Source organism: Balaenoptera physalus, assembly GCF_965194825.1.
Source record: "Balaenoptera physalus genome assembly, chromosome: 7".
Lineage (NCBI taxonomy): Eukaryota > Metazoa > Chordata > Mammalia > Artiodactyla > Balaenopteridae > Balaenoptera > Balaenoptera physalus.
Genome location: NC_138886.1, coordinates 36,662,514 through 36,680,002, shown reverse-complemented (window position 1 = coordinate 36,680,002; position 17,489 = coordinate 36,662,514). Strand labels below are relative to the sequence as shown.

Sequence of the window (17,489 nt, the reverse complement as noted above, 5' to 3'; positions counted from 1 at the left end):
TTGTGTCCTTTTTAATGTTCGTTCCCCTTTTATTTTTCGTTCTTATCTTTTACGGCAAAATTGCCTTACGGCCAATTAGTGATGCGGGAAAACGCTTACGGCAAAGATGCCTCCGGCAAAGATGCTTCTGGCGAAAATACCTGACACGGTCCTGGGTACGTTGACATCTTTATACTAAAAAAAGTATTCGTTGCTTATTTGAAATTCAAATTGAATTGGCTATTCTGTATTTTTATTTGCTAAATCTGGTAACTTGGCCGTCAATGCGTAGGGACTCCACCTGTGAAACAGGGCTTTTGACCTTTAGGCCCCTTAGTTTTCTTAGAGGATGGTTGATGGTTGAATTTTCGTTTCTTTATTCAGTCTCCTTGTCCTGCATGTTCTACCTAATATCATAGCTTTTTATTAAAAAAATTGACGTAGTTTACATTAGCACCAACAGACTATGAGTACTTATTTCTCTCTATCCTCATCAACATCTAAAGCTATTGTTAGTCTTTTAATTTCTGCTAATTTTCCGGACAAATGTTTGAGAATTGCTGGTTTAGAGCACTTCTTAAATGAGACGAACTTTTCTTTTGTGACGCCTAGTATCAAGGTTTTGGTTAAAAAGAATTTTAAATTTTATTCTATATTGTAAAGAATTTTACAATGGAATGTAATGACTTACAACACGTTAGGTGTTTTTAAATTCCAACAGTGGATTTTCCAGCTGCTTCCAACAAAACTGATCTTTTCTGTGCATACTCAAGGCAACACTCAAGAATTTCAAATTAGCTTTAGCAAAATCAAATATTTATATTTAAAAAGAAAACATTTGAACTTAGAACTCGTTAAGATAAAAAAGTTAACAAGCTGAAGGTGCCTTGTTATTTAATGCCACTAATGGCAACATCTAGGTCAGATAAGTTATAGTGATTTAAAACAGCATTCCCACTAGCTTTGTGTAACCATATTTGTAATTATTGCCATAAGTGATTTAAAAAGTCCCGTAGTCTCTTTAGTCTACATTTCCACAAAAAGCTCTTGAAAGAACAAATTCTGCTCAGTTGTTTTTCCCTTTGCTTAAAAAAAAAAAAAAAAAAAAAAAAAAGTGCCAGGAATCTCACCCCACCCTGCTGCTGGGTAAAAGTCAATCATTTATTATTCCTGGATCAAACACAAGCATTCATGTCTAGGAAAACATTTTGCAATGAATGGGATCTTGGTCTCTACTAAAAACAAAAAATGGCTAAAAAGAGACTTCAATTTATTTTCAAATTCTATGGCTAAATTCCTATAATTCCTAACTGGTGAAAATATTGGCAAGCTACTAGATTTTACTTAGGATCAGATTTACTTCTTTGGTGTCTGCCCAGAGGAGCTATTGAGAGCTACTTGTGGCTAGCTTTTAAGAGACCAAATGGACCTCGAATGGAATGAATATTGACACTAGTGTACAATGCACAAGGAGAAGCAGAAGAATTGAATACTTTTATTTTTTGAATAGCTAAGTATAACCAACTTTCACTTCAAAGTTTTAACATTTGGCAAACCAAAAAGGTTACTTCTCAAAATGACCAAACATAACTGAACCCTTTCTTTGCATTTTGATATTAAGCTGGGAGTTATATAGCTTATCAAAATTCTTATCTAATCAACTAATTCAGGCTCACCAAATACAATCACTGTCAATCCAGACATACTCAGTGGTCTTCCTTTCCTTAAGCCTAATCAGACCTAAAGCTAATTAATCCCCCCAAAATAATCAGTTCCCCTCAAAGTGATCAAATCCCTTCCCCCAAGCATTCCCAATCATCTAGTCAACCACTAGCCATGATCTAGCAATCATCCATTAAATAAATGTCATTGTGGCAGGGACTGATAATCTTTCAATATCCATTTTTCATTAACCCTTTCACTAATAGAAACCTCTAAATTTTAAGCATCTGGCTTCCTGGCTAGACACTATATTTCCCACCATCCTTTGCATCTGGGCATGTCCACGTGACTAAATCTGGCCAATGGGATGGAGTGGAAATGATGTTTTCAACTTCCAGGTCAAGTCCTTGAGAAAAAAACTGTCCACGCCTTCTCTGTCCCCCTTTCTTTCCGCTGGAATGTTTGAATTAAAGTGGTAAACCAGCTTTGATCAGTTGGATGAGGACAACAACATAGGGGAGAGTGGAGCAAAAAGAAAGAAGTGGGTCCCTGGATCACCTTGTAGAGCAGCATGACAGAAGTGCCAGTGAAGTCTCATGGTCATCCAGTCCAGATGCATGTAGGCCAAGGGCTGTTTCCTTACACCTACAGTCACGATGCAGTGTCCTTCTGTCCCACAGGTCAGATCTCAAGGTGTGGCCAACCACAGAGGGGTTTTGAAGGGCTCAGTACTTTCCAAGTCCTTGTCACTCAGATGCTGAAGCCTGTGATTAACCAGCAGAAAAAGAAGTTGGCCCCCAGGTACCCCTCTTGCAGTCTAGGAAGGTGAAGTCACCTAAGACTTCTGGTGAGAAGTCCTTGTGTTCCCTTAGAGGTGAGCATTGGTGAGAGACCAATGAGATACTTTAGAGTTATGGACTATTAAAACTAAATCTGGGTAGAGTAGAAGCCTTTAGCAAGACCTATGGGTCATACCTATAGACATTTAACATCTGTGGATGAGTCAAAATGTTATCAATTCTCAATATTTTCAAATGGATGGTGAACCAGCTTCAGACACCTCTTTGTGGTTCCTGCCGCCTCCTTGTATGCCCTTGAGTTTGGTGAAATTGGTTTAATTATATCATTAGGCCCAGCTGCTTCTTGAGACAGGATTTCCTGCCAGAACATTCAGTTGTGCGCTTTGAGGACTGTTTACAAGAGTTGGTGAAGTTGAACAGTGAAGTGTTTCATTAGTGGGGGAATCAATTCCGCTCCAAAGTCATCTTTATGCTCTTACACTAGGAACATTATTAGAGAATCAGAGGGTACTCAGAGACATTTAGTTAGAGCACAGTATATGGAGAAGACAAACTTTGCATAGATTGTCTCCTTGGACAGAGATGAAGGTGAGGTTTATAAAAACAAAATCTGCAGATGATCTTTGTTTTTGGGTAAGTTCATTGGCTCCAAGGAAGGCAGTTTGTGCTTGAAAAGGGCTGACAGAGTTATGAGGAAAGACAATTCTTAGTTGTATGTGGGTTTTTCTGAGAAGCCTTATGATTTCAGCTGTAGTACGTTCGTCGTGTGTCCCTCTCTGTATCCTAGCGGCCGGTGTCCTTCCATTGGTACCTGCATGATTTTTCTCATTGGAATTTCCTTGGGGAATTAATAATATGGGAATTTCATCATGGTGCTTTTGGACCCAAGCTGAAACATAAACATATACATGTATGTCATGGCTGTTGATCCCTAGCTTACAGAAGGGGGCATGAAGCGAGCATACTGCCTTTGTCATAGGACTGTGTGGATCATCTGGCTGTGTGTTTGATGTAGTACAACATGTGATGAGATCTTAGGCAGCCTAGATAATAGGATAGGGAATTGTGATAACTATTATCAATACATTTCATCTTCTCTGAGAAGCACAAAGTGAAGCTTTACTGTCATACTTGCTGGGAACATGTCCCAAAAGATGAAAGACATTTTAATTATCTGGATCCAGTCAAAGAACCTGATTCCACATCCAAACATATTACTTATTATTTTAGATGTACACGACAAACCAGTATCCATAATCCAAATCACAATTATGCTGCCCAGCTCCATCTCTGATGAACCTGAATGAGAATTAAAGGTGAAGAATGTGTTGATCACTTGATGAAGAAATTCGTAATTAGCTAAACTTGATGTGTATTGCCCATAGTTCAAAGTCTTATGATAGCTATTTTATCATGAGCTAGCATCGTCCTGGCAATTGTGCGACCGGCTGGGAAACAGATACGTATGGAGATAAAATTTCTAAGAAACTATTTTGTCAACTCTTTTATTTTTTTCCCAGTGTAGCTGAGTAAGTTTCTATAGACAAGGGGCTTTCTGGGAGTGAGTGGCAGCTCTTACATTAAAAACAATGTAATGCAGAATTAGAATTATGGAGGATTTTGTGGTAGAAACTGTTTATTGTTCCACAATATCTGGTCATCTCTTCTTTTAGAATCAAAGAATCCCCAATTTTTAACTAGGTCACATGTTTGCACAGAATTAAGGCTGTATTTCTCAGCATCTCCTGCAATTAACTACAGCCATGTGACTAAGGCGAATGGATTGCAAATAGAATTGTAGCATGACAGCTTCTAGAAACCTATCTTATAGGACAGCTGGCATATGCCCTTTGCTCCCTGTATTATTCAGGATTCTCCAGAGAAACAGAACCAACAGGAGATATTTATTTGTTTATTATGAGGAATTGGCTCACAAATTATGGAGCCTGGGAAGTCCCACAATCTGCTGTTTGTAGATCTTGGAGACTCAGTCTGAGTCCAAAGCCCTGAGAACCAGGGGAGCTGATGGTGTAAATCCCAGTGTGAGGCAGGATGAGATGGGATATCCCACTGAATTCCTCCTTCCTCCACCTTCTGTTCTATTTAGGCCCTCAACATATTGAATGATGCCCACCCTCATTGGGAAGGGCAGTAAACTTTATCAAGTTCACAAATTCAAGTGCCAATCTCATTGGGAAACACTCTCACAGACACACCTAGAAACTGTTTAATTTGAGCATTCCATGGTCAGTCAAGTTGACACATAAAATTAACGAGCACCCTCCCCTTCTTCTTTGTCATTCTTTCCATCCTACCACTTGTAATGTAGCATGAGAGCTGGAGCTCTAGCTGCCTTCTTGGACTATGAGGATAAGGACTACACCATTGTAATAAGAAAGCAGTAAACTAGAAGGAGGTAGAGTCTTTGAGGAACAGAGATTCCACAATATCCCTGGATTACCTACCCTGCACAGAGAAATGAGCTGCTATCTTGTGTAAGCATTACTAATGTGAGGCTCTGCTATATTTGATTAAACCTAATCCTCACTGATACAAAGCCTTATCTTTATGTTTACTTGATTCTTCATGGGCCTTAGTCAATGGGTCTCTAGCCATTTCCCCTCAGTGGTAAGAGGCCAAACCTTGGTTCTTAGGATAACAAACTCAACATGTTAAGAATAGGGACAGGTCCAATGAATCTTAAGGACTTAAATTTTCCAGCTGCTTCAGTTGGTTCTGAAGATAATAGCCACGAGCTCTATGAGGCAATGTGACTACATTTTTACTCTTCAGAGAGCATTGCTAATGCAAAAAGTATACCTATCCTTTGCCTAAGGATGTCAATTCATTCCTGAAAACCTTGCTGCTAAGGGAAAAAAGTCAATAGATGGAAAAAATTTTCTAATGATTTTAATACGAAAAATTAGGATATGTTTCATCGTGACCCAAGATACCCTAAACAGTATTCACAGATAGAAGAATATATTAATTGAACAATGAAAACAAGTTTATGTAATAAACAGCAGTTAGAAAGTAAATAAATAGAGTTTATATGTAAAATGTAATATAATGAAGTTTACAGTACTTTCCAAGGGAAGAAGAAGGACTTGATAGTGGGTGGGGCTGGGGGGAGAAGGGATTCTTTGGAAAATGGAGTCTTCTTTCTGCCCTATTTTCTTCAACAATATTTCAGCATTTTGGGGGTTCGTGGTAATCTTGCATTCAAACTGCACTATAAATAAAATCATATCACAGAAAATATTTCTAGGGCAAAATAAAAATAAATACACGAATGCTTCAAAACATGTAAAAAATAGTGCATGTGCACAGCGCACTGAAGAGTCACAGGAGGTACTGCCTCTTCATTCGTCTCGCTTGGCAATACATTTGGGTTCATCCCTATGTGGCAAACATCTCCTGTTTGTTCCATATGATATTTTCCAGCTAGAAACTGCTGTGCTGAGTAATAAGTTGGTGAGTATGTCTTTGCCTGAAACCAAAAGTCAAAAATCTTGTAGTATATGACATTGGGTGAGAACATTGTTATTCTGAAAAAAATTTTTTTTAATTTAAATTATTTTAAATTTTTTAAAATTTAAATTATTCCACTTTTCAGACAGTGACTCCTTTAAAAAATTAAAGGAGTCACTGTCTGAAAAGTGGAATAACCTTCAAAGCCGTAATGGCAGCAAGTCATTACTGACTGGTCATTATGTGGGGTACGTGTATGGCTGGGGAGGAGGGGTCAGGAAGAGGCAGCAACTCAGATCTCTTTACAGGGGTCTTACACTTGGTAACAGTGAGCTAAGTCCTTATGAGGTGTGGTAAGAATGCCAAACTGCAGGCAAAACTGCCACATCTAGCCTTTTTGCCAGGGCCCTAGGCCTAAAATCGCTCCTGTGTTTTCTTTCAGCCAGACTTGAGGGATGCAGGGTGTGTGTTCCCCCGTCTGGGAGAAAGAATGGGATAGTTCACCTGTACCTGTTTGCTTGCCTCCCCATTTTCCTGAAATCTCTTGAACGCCGGCTGGGTCTATGCTCGCTCTTTTCCGGCTCTGAGCCCCACCGGAAACCTCGGTAAGTGCTGCTGGAGCCAAAAGGCATGGGCTTTGGAGTCAGACGAAGTTGGATTCAAATCCTGGCATTTCCTTCTCTGAACACTTTTAAGTCTTTCTTATTCACCTCCTCCCTCTTTTCCCCCCAGACCTTCCTCTGACCTTGCATTCTCCTCAAGTTGCATCGTATCAAGTTTTTTCTTCTCTAACTTCACTGTGTTACACGTGTTCAATCTGCCATCTTATCAGAAAGACTTTTTGTGCTGGACTCGACTCTCCTGGAGTGCTCTTGGCATGTTTTTGTTCCTCTGGCGGTTCGCTCGCATCAGGAGACTTGTTTCTCTAGGTTCTGTTTACTCCTCTGTCTGGCTGCTGGGTGCTCTGCTGCTGGCGCTCTTTAGGCAGCCGCATCCTGGGAGTGGGCCAGGCACTGTAGTCTGCCCGTGTGCGTTAGGGTGTGAGACACTGGCCGCTTGTGAGTCCTTTAATAGGCCCCAAGCTGCCAAGACGAGTAAAACCTGCATAATTCTCTACTCTGGGCCAGAGAGACAGACCCCTGGGCTCTTCCAGCGACCCTGACATGGAAGCAACAGCCGTGCCCCTCTGTGGTCCAGAAATTGCCCAACCAGACTCTCTTAGATACCACAGCGTTTCCTCTTTCTTGCCCCAACACGTGATGCTTGTCTCCAGGATCTCGTACAGAGGAGTAAAATTCCTGCACCACTTCCATCTTTTAGGACTCTCACATAGCCTCGGCATTGCCCACGGCTCTGAATCTCAGCAGCTGCCTGTTCTAGGAAAGTAGAGTAGCTGGATTGGGGTTGGGTTGTGACGCATCATGGATTCTACAGAACAAACTGCTGTTTTCCCAGAATCCTCAGAGGATTCTCTAGTAGAATCTTTTAAGATTTTATTTTTTTATATTTTAATCTTTGACTCCTCTGGAATTTATCTTGGTATTTGGGGAGGGTTCTTATGGAACTGAGACCCAGAATAATGAGCCCTGAGAATGTGGAAAGAAGCAGGACATTGGAACCAACTGATGTAAGAAGCAACTGCTGCTGCTCAAAGGCATTGTGGGGCAACAAGGACGGGAATATGGAGCAAACCAGAAGGAGGAAGTCCCTTTTTCCTCCTCCAGCCTTCCACTCTCCCTCTAGCGCCCCCTGTGGGCAGCACCTATAGGGAGCCAGCTGGCAAAGCAGAAATGTGGTTTGGGATCCCAGCCCAGCAACATAAAACTGAGTAGTATAGAAGGATAGCTTTGGAGCTGAGCGGCAATAGCTTAATAATTAGCACGTATTAAATGACCATATATATTTGGGTCTATTTCTAGACTCTATTCTGTTCCAATGATCTATTTATTTCTTCACTAGTACCAAACTTAAAAGAAAAATTACTGTACTTTTGCATATATTTTGATATCTAGTAGGACTAATTTCCCATTGTTGGTCTTTTTCCAAATATTTCTGGCTGTTCTGACATGTTTTTCTATATGTATTATATTATATATAATATATAATTTATTTCTGTGTGAATTAGAGTTAGCTTGTTAGTGACTGGGATTGCATTGAATTTCTGTATTAATTTCGGGAACTTGAGAAGTTTACACTAGCAAGATTTCTTATCTGAGTTATATTTTTCAATTTATTCAATATTCCTTTGAATTCTTTCAATAGAGTATTATGCATTTATTCATGTAAGTATTGTGGATTCTTAACTTTATTCTTAGGTATTTCCCCCCTCCAATTCATTGCTAATATAGACGAATTCTTTTTCCCCCGTAATATTTCCTCCTGGATACTGTTTGTATGAAAAACTTGATTTTTTGCTTGTTAATTTCATAACCAACTTCTTCGTTGAATTCTCCTATTTTTTAAAAAAATTTATTTGTTTACATTTAAAAATTTTTTGGCTGCATTGGGTCTTCGTTGCTGCGCACGGGTTTTCTCTAGTTGCGACGAGCGGGGGCTACTCTTCGTTGCGGTGCATGGGCTTCTCATTACGGTGGCTTCTCTTGTTGCAGAGCACAGGCTCAAGGTGCACAGGCTTCACTAGTCGTGGCTCGTGGGCTGTAGAGCTCAGGCTCAGCAGTTGTGGCGCACCGACTTAGTTGCTCTGCGGCATGTGGGATCTTCCCGGACCAGGGCTCTAACCCGTGTCCCCTGCATTGGCAGACAGATTCTTAACCATTGCGCCACCAGGGAAGTCCCGAATTCTCCTATTTTAGAAAAATTGCTTTTCAATCAATTTTCCTGTTTCATCGAGGTATAAAATTATTAGTATATGTTATCAATAATAATAAAATTATTCCCCACTTTCTTCTATTTTCACTCTATATTTCATTCTGTTCTCTAATTAAATGGTTGGTATTTCCAGAACAGTGTTAAGTTGTAATGGGTTTGATCTACTGATTCATCATTAAGCATGTTGCAGACTTTTAAAATTAGAGACATTTTAATTTTGTTAAAGAACACACCTGTTCCTATTTTATTAGAAGTTTTATAAAACTCAGAATTTGATTTGTTAAACTTTAAAAAATGACTTTGGGGGAGCTATTGAAATGGTTATTTTTTCCTCCTTTGACCTGTGAATGTGATGAATTATCCCAGTAGGTATCCTTAAAATTTTCCACCTTTACATTTTAAAAGTAAATCCACTTGGACATTATTTTAATGTATTGCTGAATTCTATTATATATGTATAATACCTATAATATATGTATATACACAGACACATACATTTGTGAGATGGGTCTCTGGTTTTCTCAGTTTTACCTTCTTTGTCATGTTTTTCATGTTTCAGTATCATTGTTATGCTGGCTTGGTTAAAGGAATCTGGAAGATATCTTTCTCACTGTATGCTCTGAAATAATTTAAACAGTATTAAAACCTTTTATTTAATAGCATTCACCTGTGAAACTCCCTGGGCCTAGAACATCTTCAGGTGGTCAATCTTTGACAATTTCTCAATTTCTTCTTAGGTAGTTGGTGTTTTAAGATTGTCTAAATCTTAAATGGTTAATTGGGTCCTTTATTTTTTCTTAGAATATAATTTTTCCCCAGATTCTCACATTTATTTCTGAGAGTAGAGCAAAAATATGCTTTTACAATGTTTAATTTTCTTGGCTACAGTGGCATGCATCATAATTGAGTTGGGTGGTCCATCCGGATTGGGGACCCCTGGGGGGTGGAGATGAAGGGCAGGCTGAGCAAGTGGAACCCGCCTCCCTCCACTGTCTCCCACCTCCATTCTGCCCCCAACCCTGCCCTGCTTCCGCCAAAGCAGATCCACTTTATATTTGAAGTTTCAGCTGAAAGATTTCATTGGGGATTTGGTCAGTAAAATAAAAGCCTGAAAAAGCACAGATCCAGAACTGTAAAGTTGAAATAATACATTTGTTTGAATAAGTATAATAATATGATAGTATTCCTGTCCCCCCAAAGAATTTATCCATTCTAGTCATTTTCACTTGGGGGATTTTAGGAATGAGTTCCTATATTGTATGATGTCATATCAATACTTTTTCAGAAAGACTGATGACCTAAGTCAGTGAAAAATTTCCTCAGTCTGGTTGTCTCTTCTTGTTCCTGTTAATGCATCTTGTTCTTTTTGAAAGCGTCGGCTAGAAGAAAGGTGACTGACATTGAAAGGCAAGAAATGTGAAGCTGGAGTAGGGTTAGACATTGTTCCTAGAGAAAACAATTTATGTGATTTCTAATTTAACAGTTACATCAGGATCATGTAGTTTGTAATATAAAAGGATACAGCTGCCATTAGAGGAAAAGAAAGTAGAGGACAGCCTACTAAGAAGGTAGACTTGTTCTCGGTGTTTCTCAACATCAGTCTGATCTCAGTAACCCTGGGGAAATAGAGTTAGCTTAGCAGTGTTATTATTCCCAAGGTATTTTCAGAAATATCACATCCTTTCTATTGCTGGAATGAACGAGATGATGCTTTAGACACAGTTTGGTACCTCCAGTTGGGTAATGTTGGGTGATTTTGGCACAGGAGGAAGGGCTGGGGCTGTTTGGGCTGGAGGGGAATAGCCTCGGGAAGAACTATCTTTATATGTCAGAGGGAAAGGGATTAGGTGCATTTCATATAGAGGCACAAAGCTGAATTAGGACGGGAAGGTAGAGGCTACAGGAGGATATATTTTCGTATAATTCAAGGAAGAATTTGCTAGTAGGGCTGAATGAAACAGCTAGAATCTGGAAGTATTGAATTCTTTGTCACTGGAGGTATCCAAGCAGATGCTGGGTGACTGGCGTCAGGGATACTGGAGAGGAACTCCATGCATCATGTAGCTCTGGTTGAACAAGAAGACCTCTGAAGCCTCATCTAAGGATGATGTTGCACGGCTCCACAAGTGTCTGAAGTTTGCTTAAATTGCCACTAGATGTCACTCTTGTATGTTTGCAATAGCAAGATTTTTTTTTTTTAATAGGTTTATTTTTTATTTATTTTTGGCTGCATTGGGTCTTCATTGCTGCTCTTCATTGCTGCATTGGGTCTTCAAAGCTGCAGGCTTTCTCTAGTTGCGGCGAGCTGGGGTTACTCTTTGTTGCAGTGTGCGGGCTTCTCATTGCCGTGGCTTCTCTTGTTGCAAGCATAGGCTCTAGGTGCACTGGCTTCAGTAGTTGTGGCACGCGGGCTCAGTAGTTGTGGCTCGCGGGCTCTGGAGCGCAGCCTCAGTAGTTGTGGAGCACAGGCTTAGTTGCTCCATGGCATGTGAGATCTTCCCGGGCCAGGGCTTGAACCCGTGTCCCCTGCATTGGCAGGCAGATTCTTAACCACTGCGCCACCAGGGAAGTCCTTTTTTTTTTTTTTTTTTTGCTGGTGCAAAGTAGAAATCAGGAACATGACTGATTAACATAAGACAGTGAAATTTTATTAACAAAATGTGCATCCCTGTCTTATACTTATACAATTCGTTTTTAATAAATATAAGAAAACTTAAATATCACTTGAAGCAAAAATTTCCAAGATCTACTATATTCTCAAAATTGGATTCCTTTTCTAAATTCTCTTTTAGTTTTCCAATATTCTCAGAATTTAACTTGCCATAAAACCGCTTCTGTTCATCCACTGCCATCTCGAATGTCTCATCCATCTTTTGTGTCTATTGTTCTAGATAGGAACTATATCTTGCTCTCTTCCACATGGCACATTAGCACTCTGCGGCACTCATAATAATACTTCTAGCAATATCGTACATTTCTATGCTGCTTACTATTTACAGAGGACTTACTTATAGTGTCTTATCTAATCCACGTAAAAAAAAATAAAGTGGTTAGGTTTTTAAAATATGAAGAAATAAGCTGAGAGATGTTAAGCAACCTGCCCAAGGTCATAAGTAAGAAAATACTTCCCAGTTTTATTGTGCTAAACTATGGAGGCTCAGGAAATGCTACAGACTTTATGTCTCTTGGACATTTGCAGTGTACATTAGTATATTAAAGTCTCTGAGAATTCCTGGCAACTTTAACCCCCCACCCCAAAGTCTTCAAACATATGTAGCCACTATCTGTTTCTTTCTTTATCTATCTACTTGTCATCTATTTTTTTTTTCAGAATGTGAGTTATTATGTAACAGACTACTAGCTTTTCTATTGGAAATTGCTGTAAGTGATGAATATCAAATTCAAACCCTATACTCCTTCTTCAATTTAATTTGATTGACTAGCAGTGTTTCAAAATGTGCAGTGCATCAAGAAAAATATAGCTTCAATTTTCTCATAGATAAAAAAGAAATTTATTTAATCAAAATAGGTTATTCTCACCCCAAGTCTTTCTATGTGGCAAATTTTGTCTCTTCTGAGCATTTCAGGCAAACTCAATCTAATATACAGAAGTCCATGATGAAAATGTCCACTTCCTCCTTGTTCCTCTGACTCTCCCTGTGATTCCAACAGGGGTGGCAAAGCTGCTGTGAGAGCTGTCTTACCTCTCTGAACCAACTCTGCAGTTTAGGCACAACACGGGCCATTAGGCTTGTTCTAATGGTCCCTGTCTCCTTGGTTTTAGCATGTTTTCAGAATGTCTTCATCATTCAATTAGAGGATTTATTGTCTGGCATCTGTTGAATGTCAGACATGTGGCCAAAACTCAGGAAATACACTCTGGAAAGTTAAACATTCCCTGAAAATGGACTTAAGGGGAAGAGATCATTCCAGTTAAGTTGACTTGGCTTTAGAAAGGCAGCTGTAATGATTGAAGTCCTTTCTTCCATGGGGGTGAGAACCACAGAAGGCTCCTCCTACAACACTGACTGAAGGATTTCTGACTCACCAGTTTCCTCACAGCGGCCTTCACATCCTTGTTCCTCAGGCTGTAGATGATGGGGTTGAGCATGGGGGTCACCACCCCATAGAAGAGAGGGATGAGCTTGTCTGAAAGATCCTCTTTGTCTACCCCCAGGGGGTGCTTAGACTTGGGCTTCCCATACATGAAAAATAAGGTCCCATAGAATATTATCACCACAGTGAGGTGGGCAGAGCAGGTGGAGAAGGCCTTTTTCCTCCTCTCAGCTGAGGGGATCCTCAGGATGGTAGCAATGATGAAGACATAAGAGGCAGAGATGAACAGAACTGGGACCCCCTGGAAGATCACATTGGTCACGCCTATGCTGATCACATTGATGGAGATGCCAGCACAGGCCAACTTCAGGACAGCCAGGATCTCACAGGTGAAGTGGTTGATGATGTTGTCCCCACAGAGGGGCAGCAGAATTGCCAAGGATGTGTGTACCAGAGAAGCAGCACCACCAATAGCCCAGGAGCCGGCAGCCATGGGCACATAGGCAGCCTTGCTCATGACCGCAGGGTATCTAAGGGGGTTGCAAGTGGTCATGTAGTGGTCAAACGCCATCATGCTCAGGAGCACACACTCTGTCCCTGCCATGGCAAAGGAGAGGAACATCTGCATGGCACAGGTGGAGAAAGAGATGGTTTCCTGGGGGGCCAGGAAGCCATCCAGGACCAGAGGGACTGAGGAGGCTGTGTAGCAGATGTCCAGCAAGGAGAGGTTCCTCAGGAAGAAGTACATGGGCTTGTGTAGGCGGCAGTCAAGGGTGGTCACCAGGATGAGGACCCCGTTGCCCAGCAGGGTCACCAGGTACATGGGCAGGATGAGCACAAAGAATGTTTTCTCCAGCCTTGGGTGGGCTGAGAGGCCCAGGAGAATGAACCCCACTGGGGGGAGGTCTGATTAGGTTTTTCCATGTGATATCCCCTCTGTCCTCAGCAAATTACAAAAGTAGCACATCAGGCTTTCTTGAAAAGAGTCCCAGGCATCTGGTATGCGGTCACTTCTGCTGCGTAATAGGAGAGCATATGTGTGTTAGAGAAAAACAACTGAAAGAGACAGCAGGGTGTCCTCAGCTCTTACACGAGAGAAGGTCAGAGTTGGAGCAGAGCTTACAACGGGCCAGCATTGGGCGAGGGCCTCAAGTAGTCTAGGTGTGTGAGGGGTTTTTCCGGAGTTGCTACATCCTCTCATTGCCCGTAAAAGCAACTGAGACCTCGAGAGGGAAGTGACCTGTCCGAGTCTTCTAAGTTGGTGACAGAGACAGGACTTGACCCCAGCGGACTTGATCCCCAGTCAAGGAGAGATTTTCCTCCACATTATGACTAGCGGCTGGAAAATCCTATGAATGATTTCTCTTTAATGTAAATGTGTAGACATTTCACTTAATCTGAGTTTTCTTAGATTCTCAGGGAGGAAAATCCCCAAGCTGATCCAATTCTTAGAACCAGTAAATTTTAAAGCCTCTTTAAATTTTGACTACAAAACTTGTATAAAATGTCAATCCACTTCCAGACAGAGACAAGCCCAGGTACAGACTCAACCATACTGAGGATGACTTCTCCAGTCTGCCTACCATAAATGACACAGACTTGATGTTGTCAGCATTGGAATCTGCCTGTTTTAATACAGATTGATAGCAATATATGGGGAGCTTCCTATATGGGGAGGAACTTTATGAAGTCAACACAGGATTGATTGGAGTGATGGAACACACACTATGGGCTGACAACTGTGCAGCTTACTAACCAGTTAACTCAGTGATCAATAACCATATGAACTACACATACCAGATAGTAGGCTGTACAGCATTAACTTCTAACCTCATCTCCCTGGAATATTGGTGGACTTCTTAGCCAGAGGTAACTAAGAAATGTTTTTCCTTTGTCCTTTTATGCTATATTTTATCCTTGTGTAATGTTCTGGCTTTCTGACCCCATCCTTGGGTTCCGTACAAGCAACTAGCTTATAGGGAGACCTATATGCCTTTGTGTAGAGGATTTCTAGTCTCTTAGCTGCAATTGCTCAGACTCTAAATTCAGAATCCTCATTGATAATATTTCTCTAGCTCCTTCTTAATTGCAATGGGTGTGTGTGTAGGAGTGGGGGCACGGTGGAAGATGAGTGGTAAATATTAAGGAGCATCTACTCTGTGCCACATTCTTTGAAACACCCAAAGAAGAAGATACTGTCATTCAAGGTTTATAGATGAAGTAACCAAAGCTCGGAGGAGTGGAAGATTTTCTCTCTGGGGTTGAATGACAGATTGGGGTTGAATGATTTTCTCTCTGGGGTTGGATTGCAGGCTCCAATTCTGAGTTCTTTCCACCAAATAGTTGCCTTGATGTCTTGGTGCACAGATTTTTGAAAGCTCCTGTCTCTCCAATACCAGCTCTATATATTCTCTGATCCATCTATTTGTTCAGCATGCCTTTGCTTCACTCATGGTGGAAGAGTTTATGTCAGATGTGTTGTCAGGCAGTTCAGCTCCTGCCCTGAATTGAATCCATTGTTTCTCAACCTCAGCACTATTGGCATTTGGGGCTGGATAATTCTTTGTTGTGAGGGGCTGTCCTGTGCATTGTAGGATGTTTAGCAGCAACATCACTGGCCTCCACCCACCAGTTGCTAGTAGCACCTACTCCCTGAGTTGTAAAAGCTAAAAATGTCTCCAGACATTGCTAAATGTTTCTGGGAGGAGAGGGGTGTGCAGAGTTGCACCCAGCAGAGAGCCATTGACCTAACCCAGGAGACGGCTCCCCCATTATGCAATCACAGGTTTCATTGTATTTCCTGTGCAAGCCTATTACCCTCCCCCCAGTCCCTCAGCACATGAGGATGTTTCTGTTTGCTCGAGGCAGGTCCACTCTGTGTGCCCCGCCATGAACTTCTGCCCCAACTTATCTCACATTCCTCCCAGTGTCTCTCCCAGCTCTTCCAGGAAATGAAAAGTAAACATTATGGGCAGTGTCACAAACAAAATTTGATAGTGACAAGGACATGCTGTGCTGGCAGAAGCCAAGGAAAGTGGCTTCTGTTAGAGAAGCCGTCGTGTCCACTCCCAGCAGACAAATCTGTGCACACAGAAAGTCCTGCCCATGAACAATGCGATGTGGGCGTGAGTGATACACAGGATTTGACCTCCGTGAGAGCTGCATCCATGGAAATCTTAGTGCCTGTCACGTGGGAGATGCTGAATAAAAGTTGGTTCAATCAGGATGAACTGAACAGCTAGGAAGACCTTGCACACCGAGACTGGAGCTGTGGGACCCACCCCTGCCCATGACATGGGTCTTCTCTGTGGCTTGAGCGAGTCCCTTCTCCTCCTGAGGTCTCAGTTTCCCCATGTGCATCCTGAGAAGGCTGAATCAGGTGCTTCCCTGGGCATCCCAGCTGTTGTGGACTATTCCATGCTGGGAGCAGTCTTTGGTAAAGGTGGCTGCCCACTCCTTCGGCTGTGGTGTGTGTGCATGTGTGCATATGCGTGTGTGTGTGTGTGTGTGCATGCGTATGCATGTGCGTATGCGTGTGTGTGTGTGTGTGTGTGTGTGTGTGTAGGGGAGATAAAGTAGGGCTGTGTCAGGCTTTGGAGGGGACTCAGGATGGAAGAAAACAAAGAGCTCTGACTCATACAGCCCAGTGAGAGGAGGGAGAGGAGGCCAGCCGGGAGAGCAGGGAGAGGAACAGAAGCTTTCACCTTTGTGGGGCTGTACGTGCAGGTGTGGCTCCTTGGCTTGTCCCGAGAACCTGGCCTGGCTAGTGGTCCCACCACTACCTGTCTCTGGAGCCAGCAGGTAGCTGAGGAGTGGAGGCAGCTCAGGGTAGTCAAAAAGCCCCTTACATGTTCATACAGCCTTTCTGAGGAGCTCTTTGCCTAGAAAAAGTAAAAACCTGAAAAACCTGCATACCCATCACCTTAGCAATTCCACCTCTGGGAAATAATTCTACAGAATCAATGAGAGTAGAGGGCCAGTGTCTCACAGTAAAGGCTTTTACATAGCAATACTAGCAAGTGAAAATAGGAAACAAAATAACTGTCCACCAAGAAATGCCTAAGTAAATTATGCCACTTCATATAATGGAACATAAATTATATATATATATTTAATATATAATTAAAGTTATATTTGTGATTTTTTACACCATAATATTATTCCACTATAATGGTAAATGAAAAGGGAGAATAAAAAATTTTACACACTGTTATGATCTCAATTAGGTAAACGATATGTGTGGATTAAAGTTACTGGAAGGAAATTATAGCAAAATCAGTAAGGGAGGGATTCCTCTTTGTACCTCTTCAGTATTACCCCATTTTCTATTAATACAATGGGCACAGGTTACTTGGTATTCAGAGGGAAAAAATCTTAGTAATTATGAAAGGAAAGTGAGAAAAACAGAACTAGCTATAGACTGGAAACCAGATGGACCAGGCTCGGGTCTGCTGACCCTCTGACCCTGAGGAAGACCATTCTTCTGAGAAATCTCTGCAGGAGGGGGATGACGGGAATCCCATCTGCCTCCCTCCCTGGGTTCCTGTGAGGAGGGAGCAGCAAGGGCAGGGCAGGGGCTTGGAAAGTGGTGAGCCCTGGAGAGCGTGATGCACTGCCTAGCGCTTCCTCTCAGCTGCTCCTCCCTGCTCCAGCATCAGCTGCGGGAAGGTTTCTCAGAGCAGAGGCAGGGGA

General features: G+C 41.7%; 2 protein-coding genes across 2 annotated transcripts in view; one reads left to right on the top strand and one right to left on the bottom strand.

Moving 5' to 3' along the window:
- Positions 1-17,489, top strand: part of LOC309665174 (uncharacterized protein) — a 95,566-nt gene that overhangs the window by 19,995 nt on the left and 58,082 nt on the right. Inside the window, exons 2-3 of the mRNA XM_082471392.1 lie at positions 80-155; positions 6,355-6,517. The gene's annotated coding sequence lies outside the window, so the exon portion shown is untranslated. The remainder of the gene's footprint in view (positions 1-79; positions 156-6,354; positions 6,518-17,489) is intronic.
- LOC309665175 (uncharacterized protein) overlaps positions 6,511-17,489 on the bottom strand; it is a 33,641-nt gene continuing 22,662 nt past the window's right edge. The window contains 3 exon segments of the mRNA XM_082471393.1: positions 6,511-13,694; positions 13,697-13,733; positions 16,502-16,678. Of these exon segments, the coding sequence (XP_082327519.1) occupies positions 12,691-13,694; positions 13,697-13,733; positions 16,502-16,678 (1,218 nt within the window). The 3' untranslated portion in view covers positions 6,511-12,690.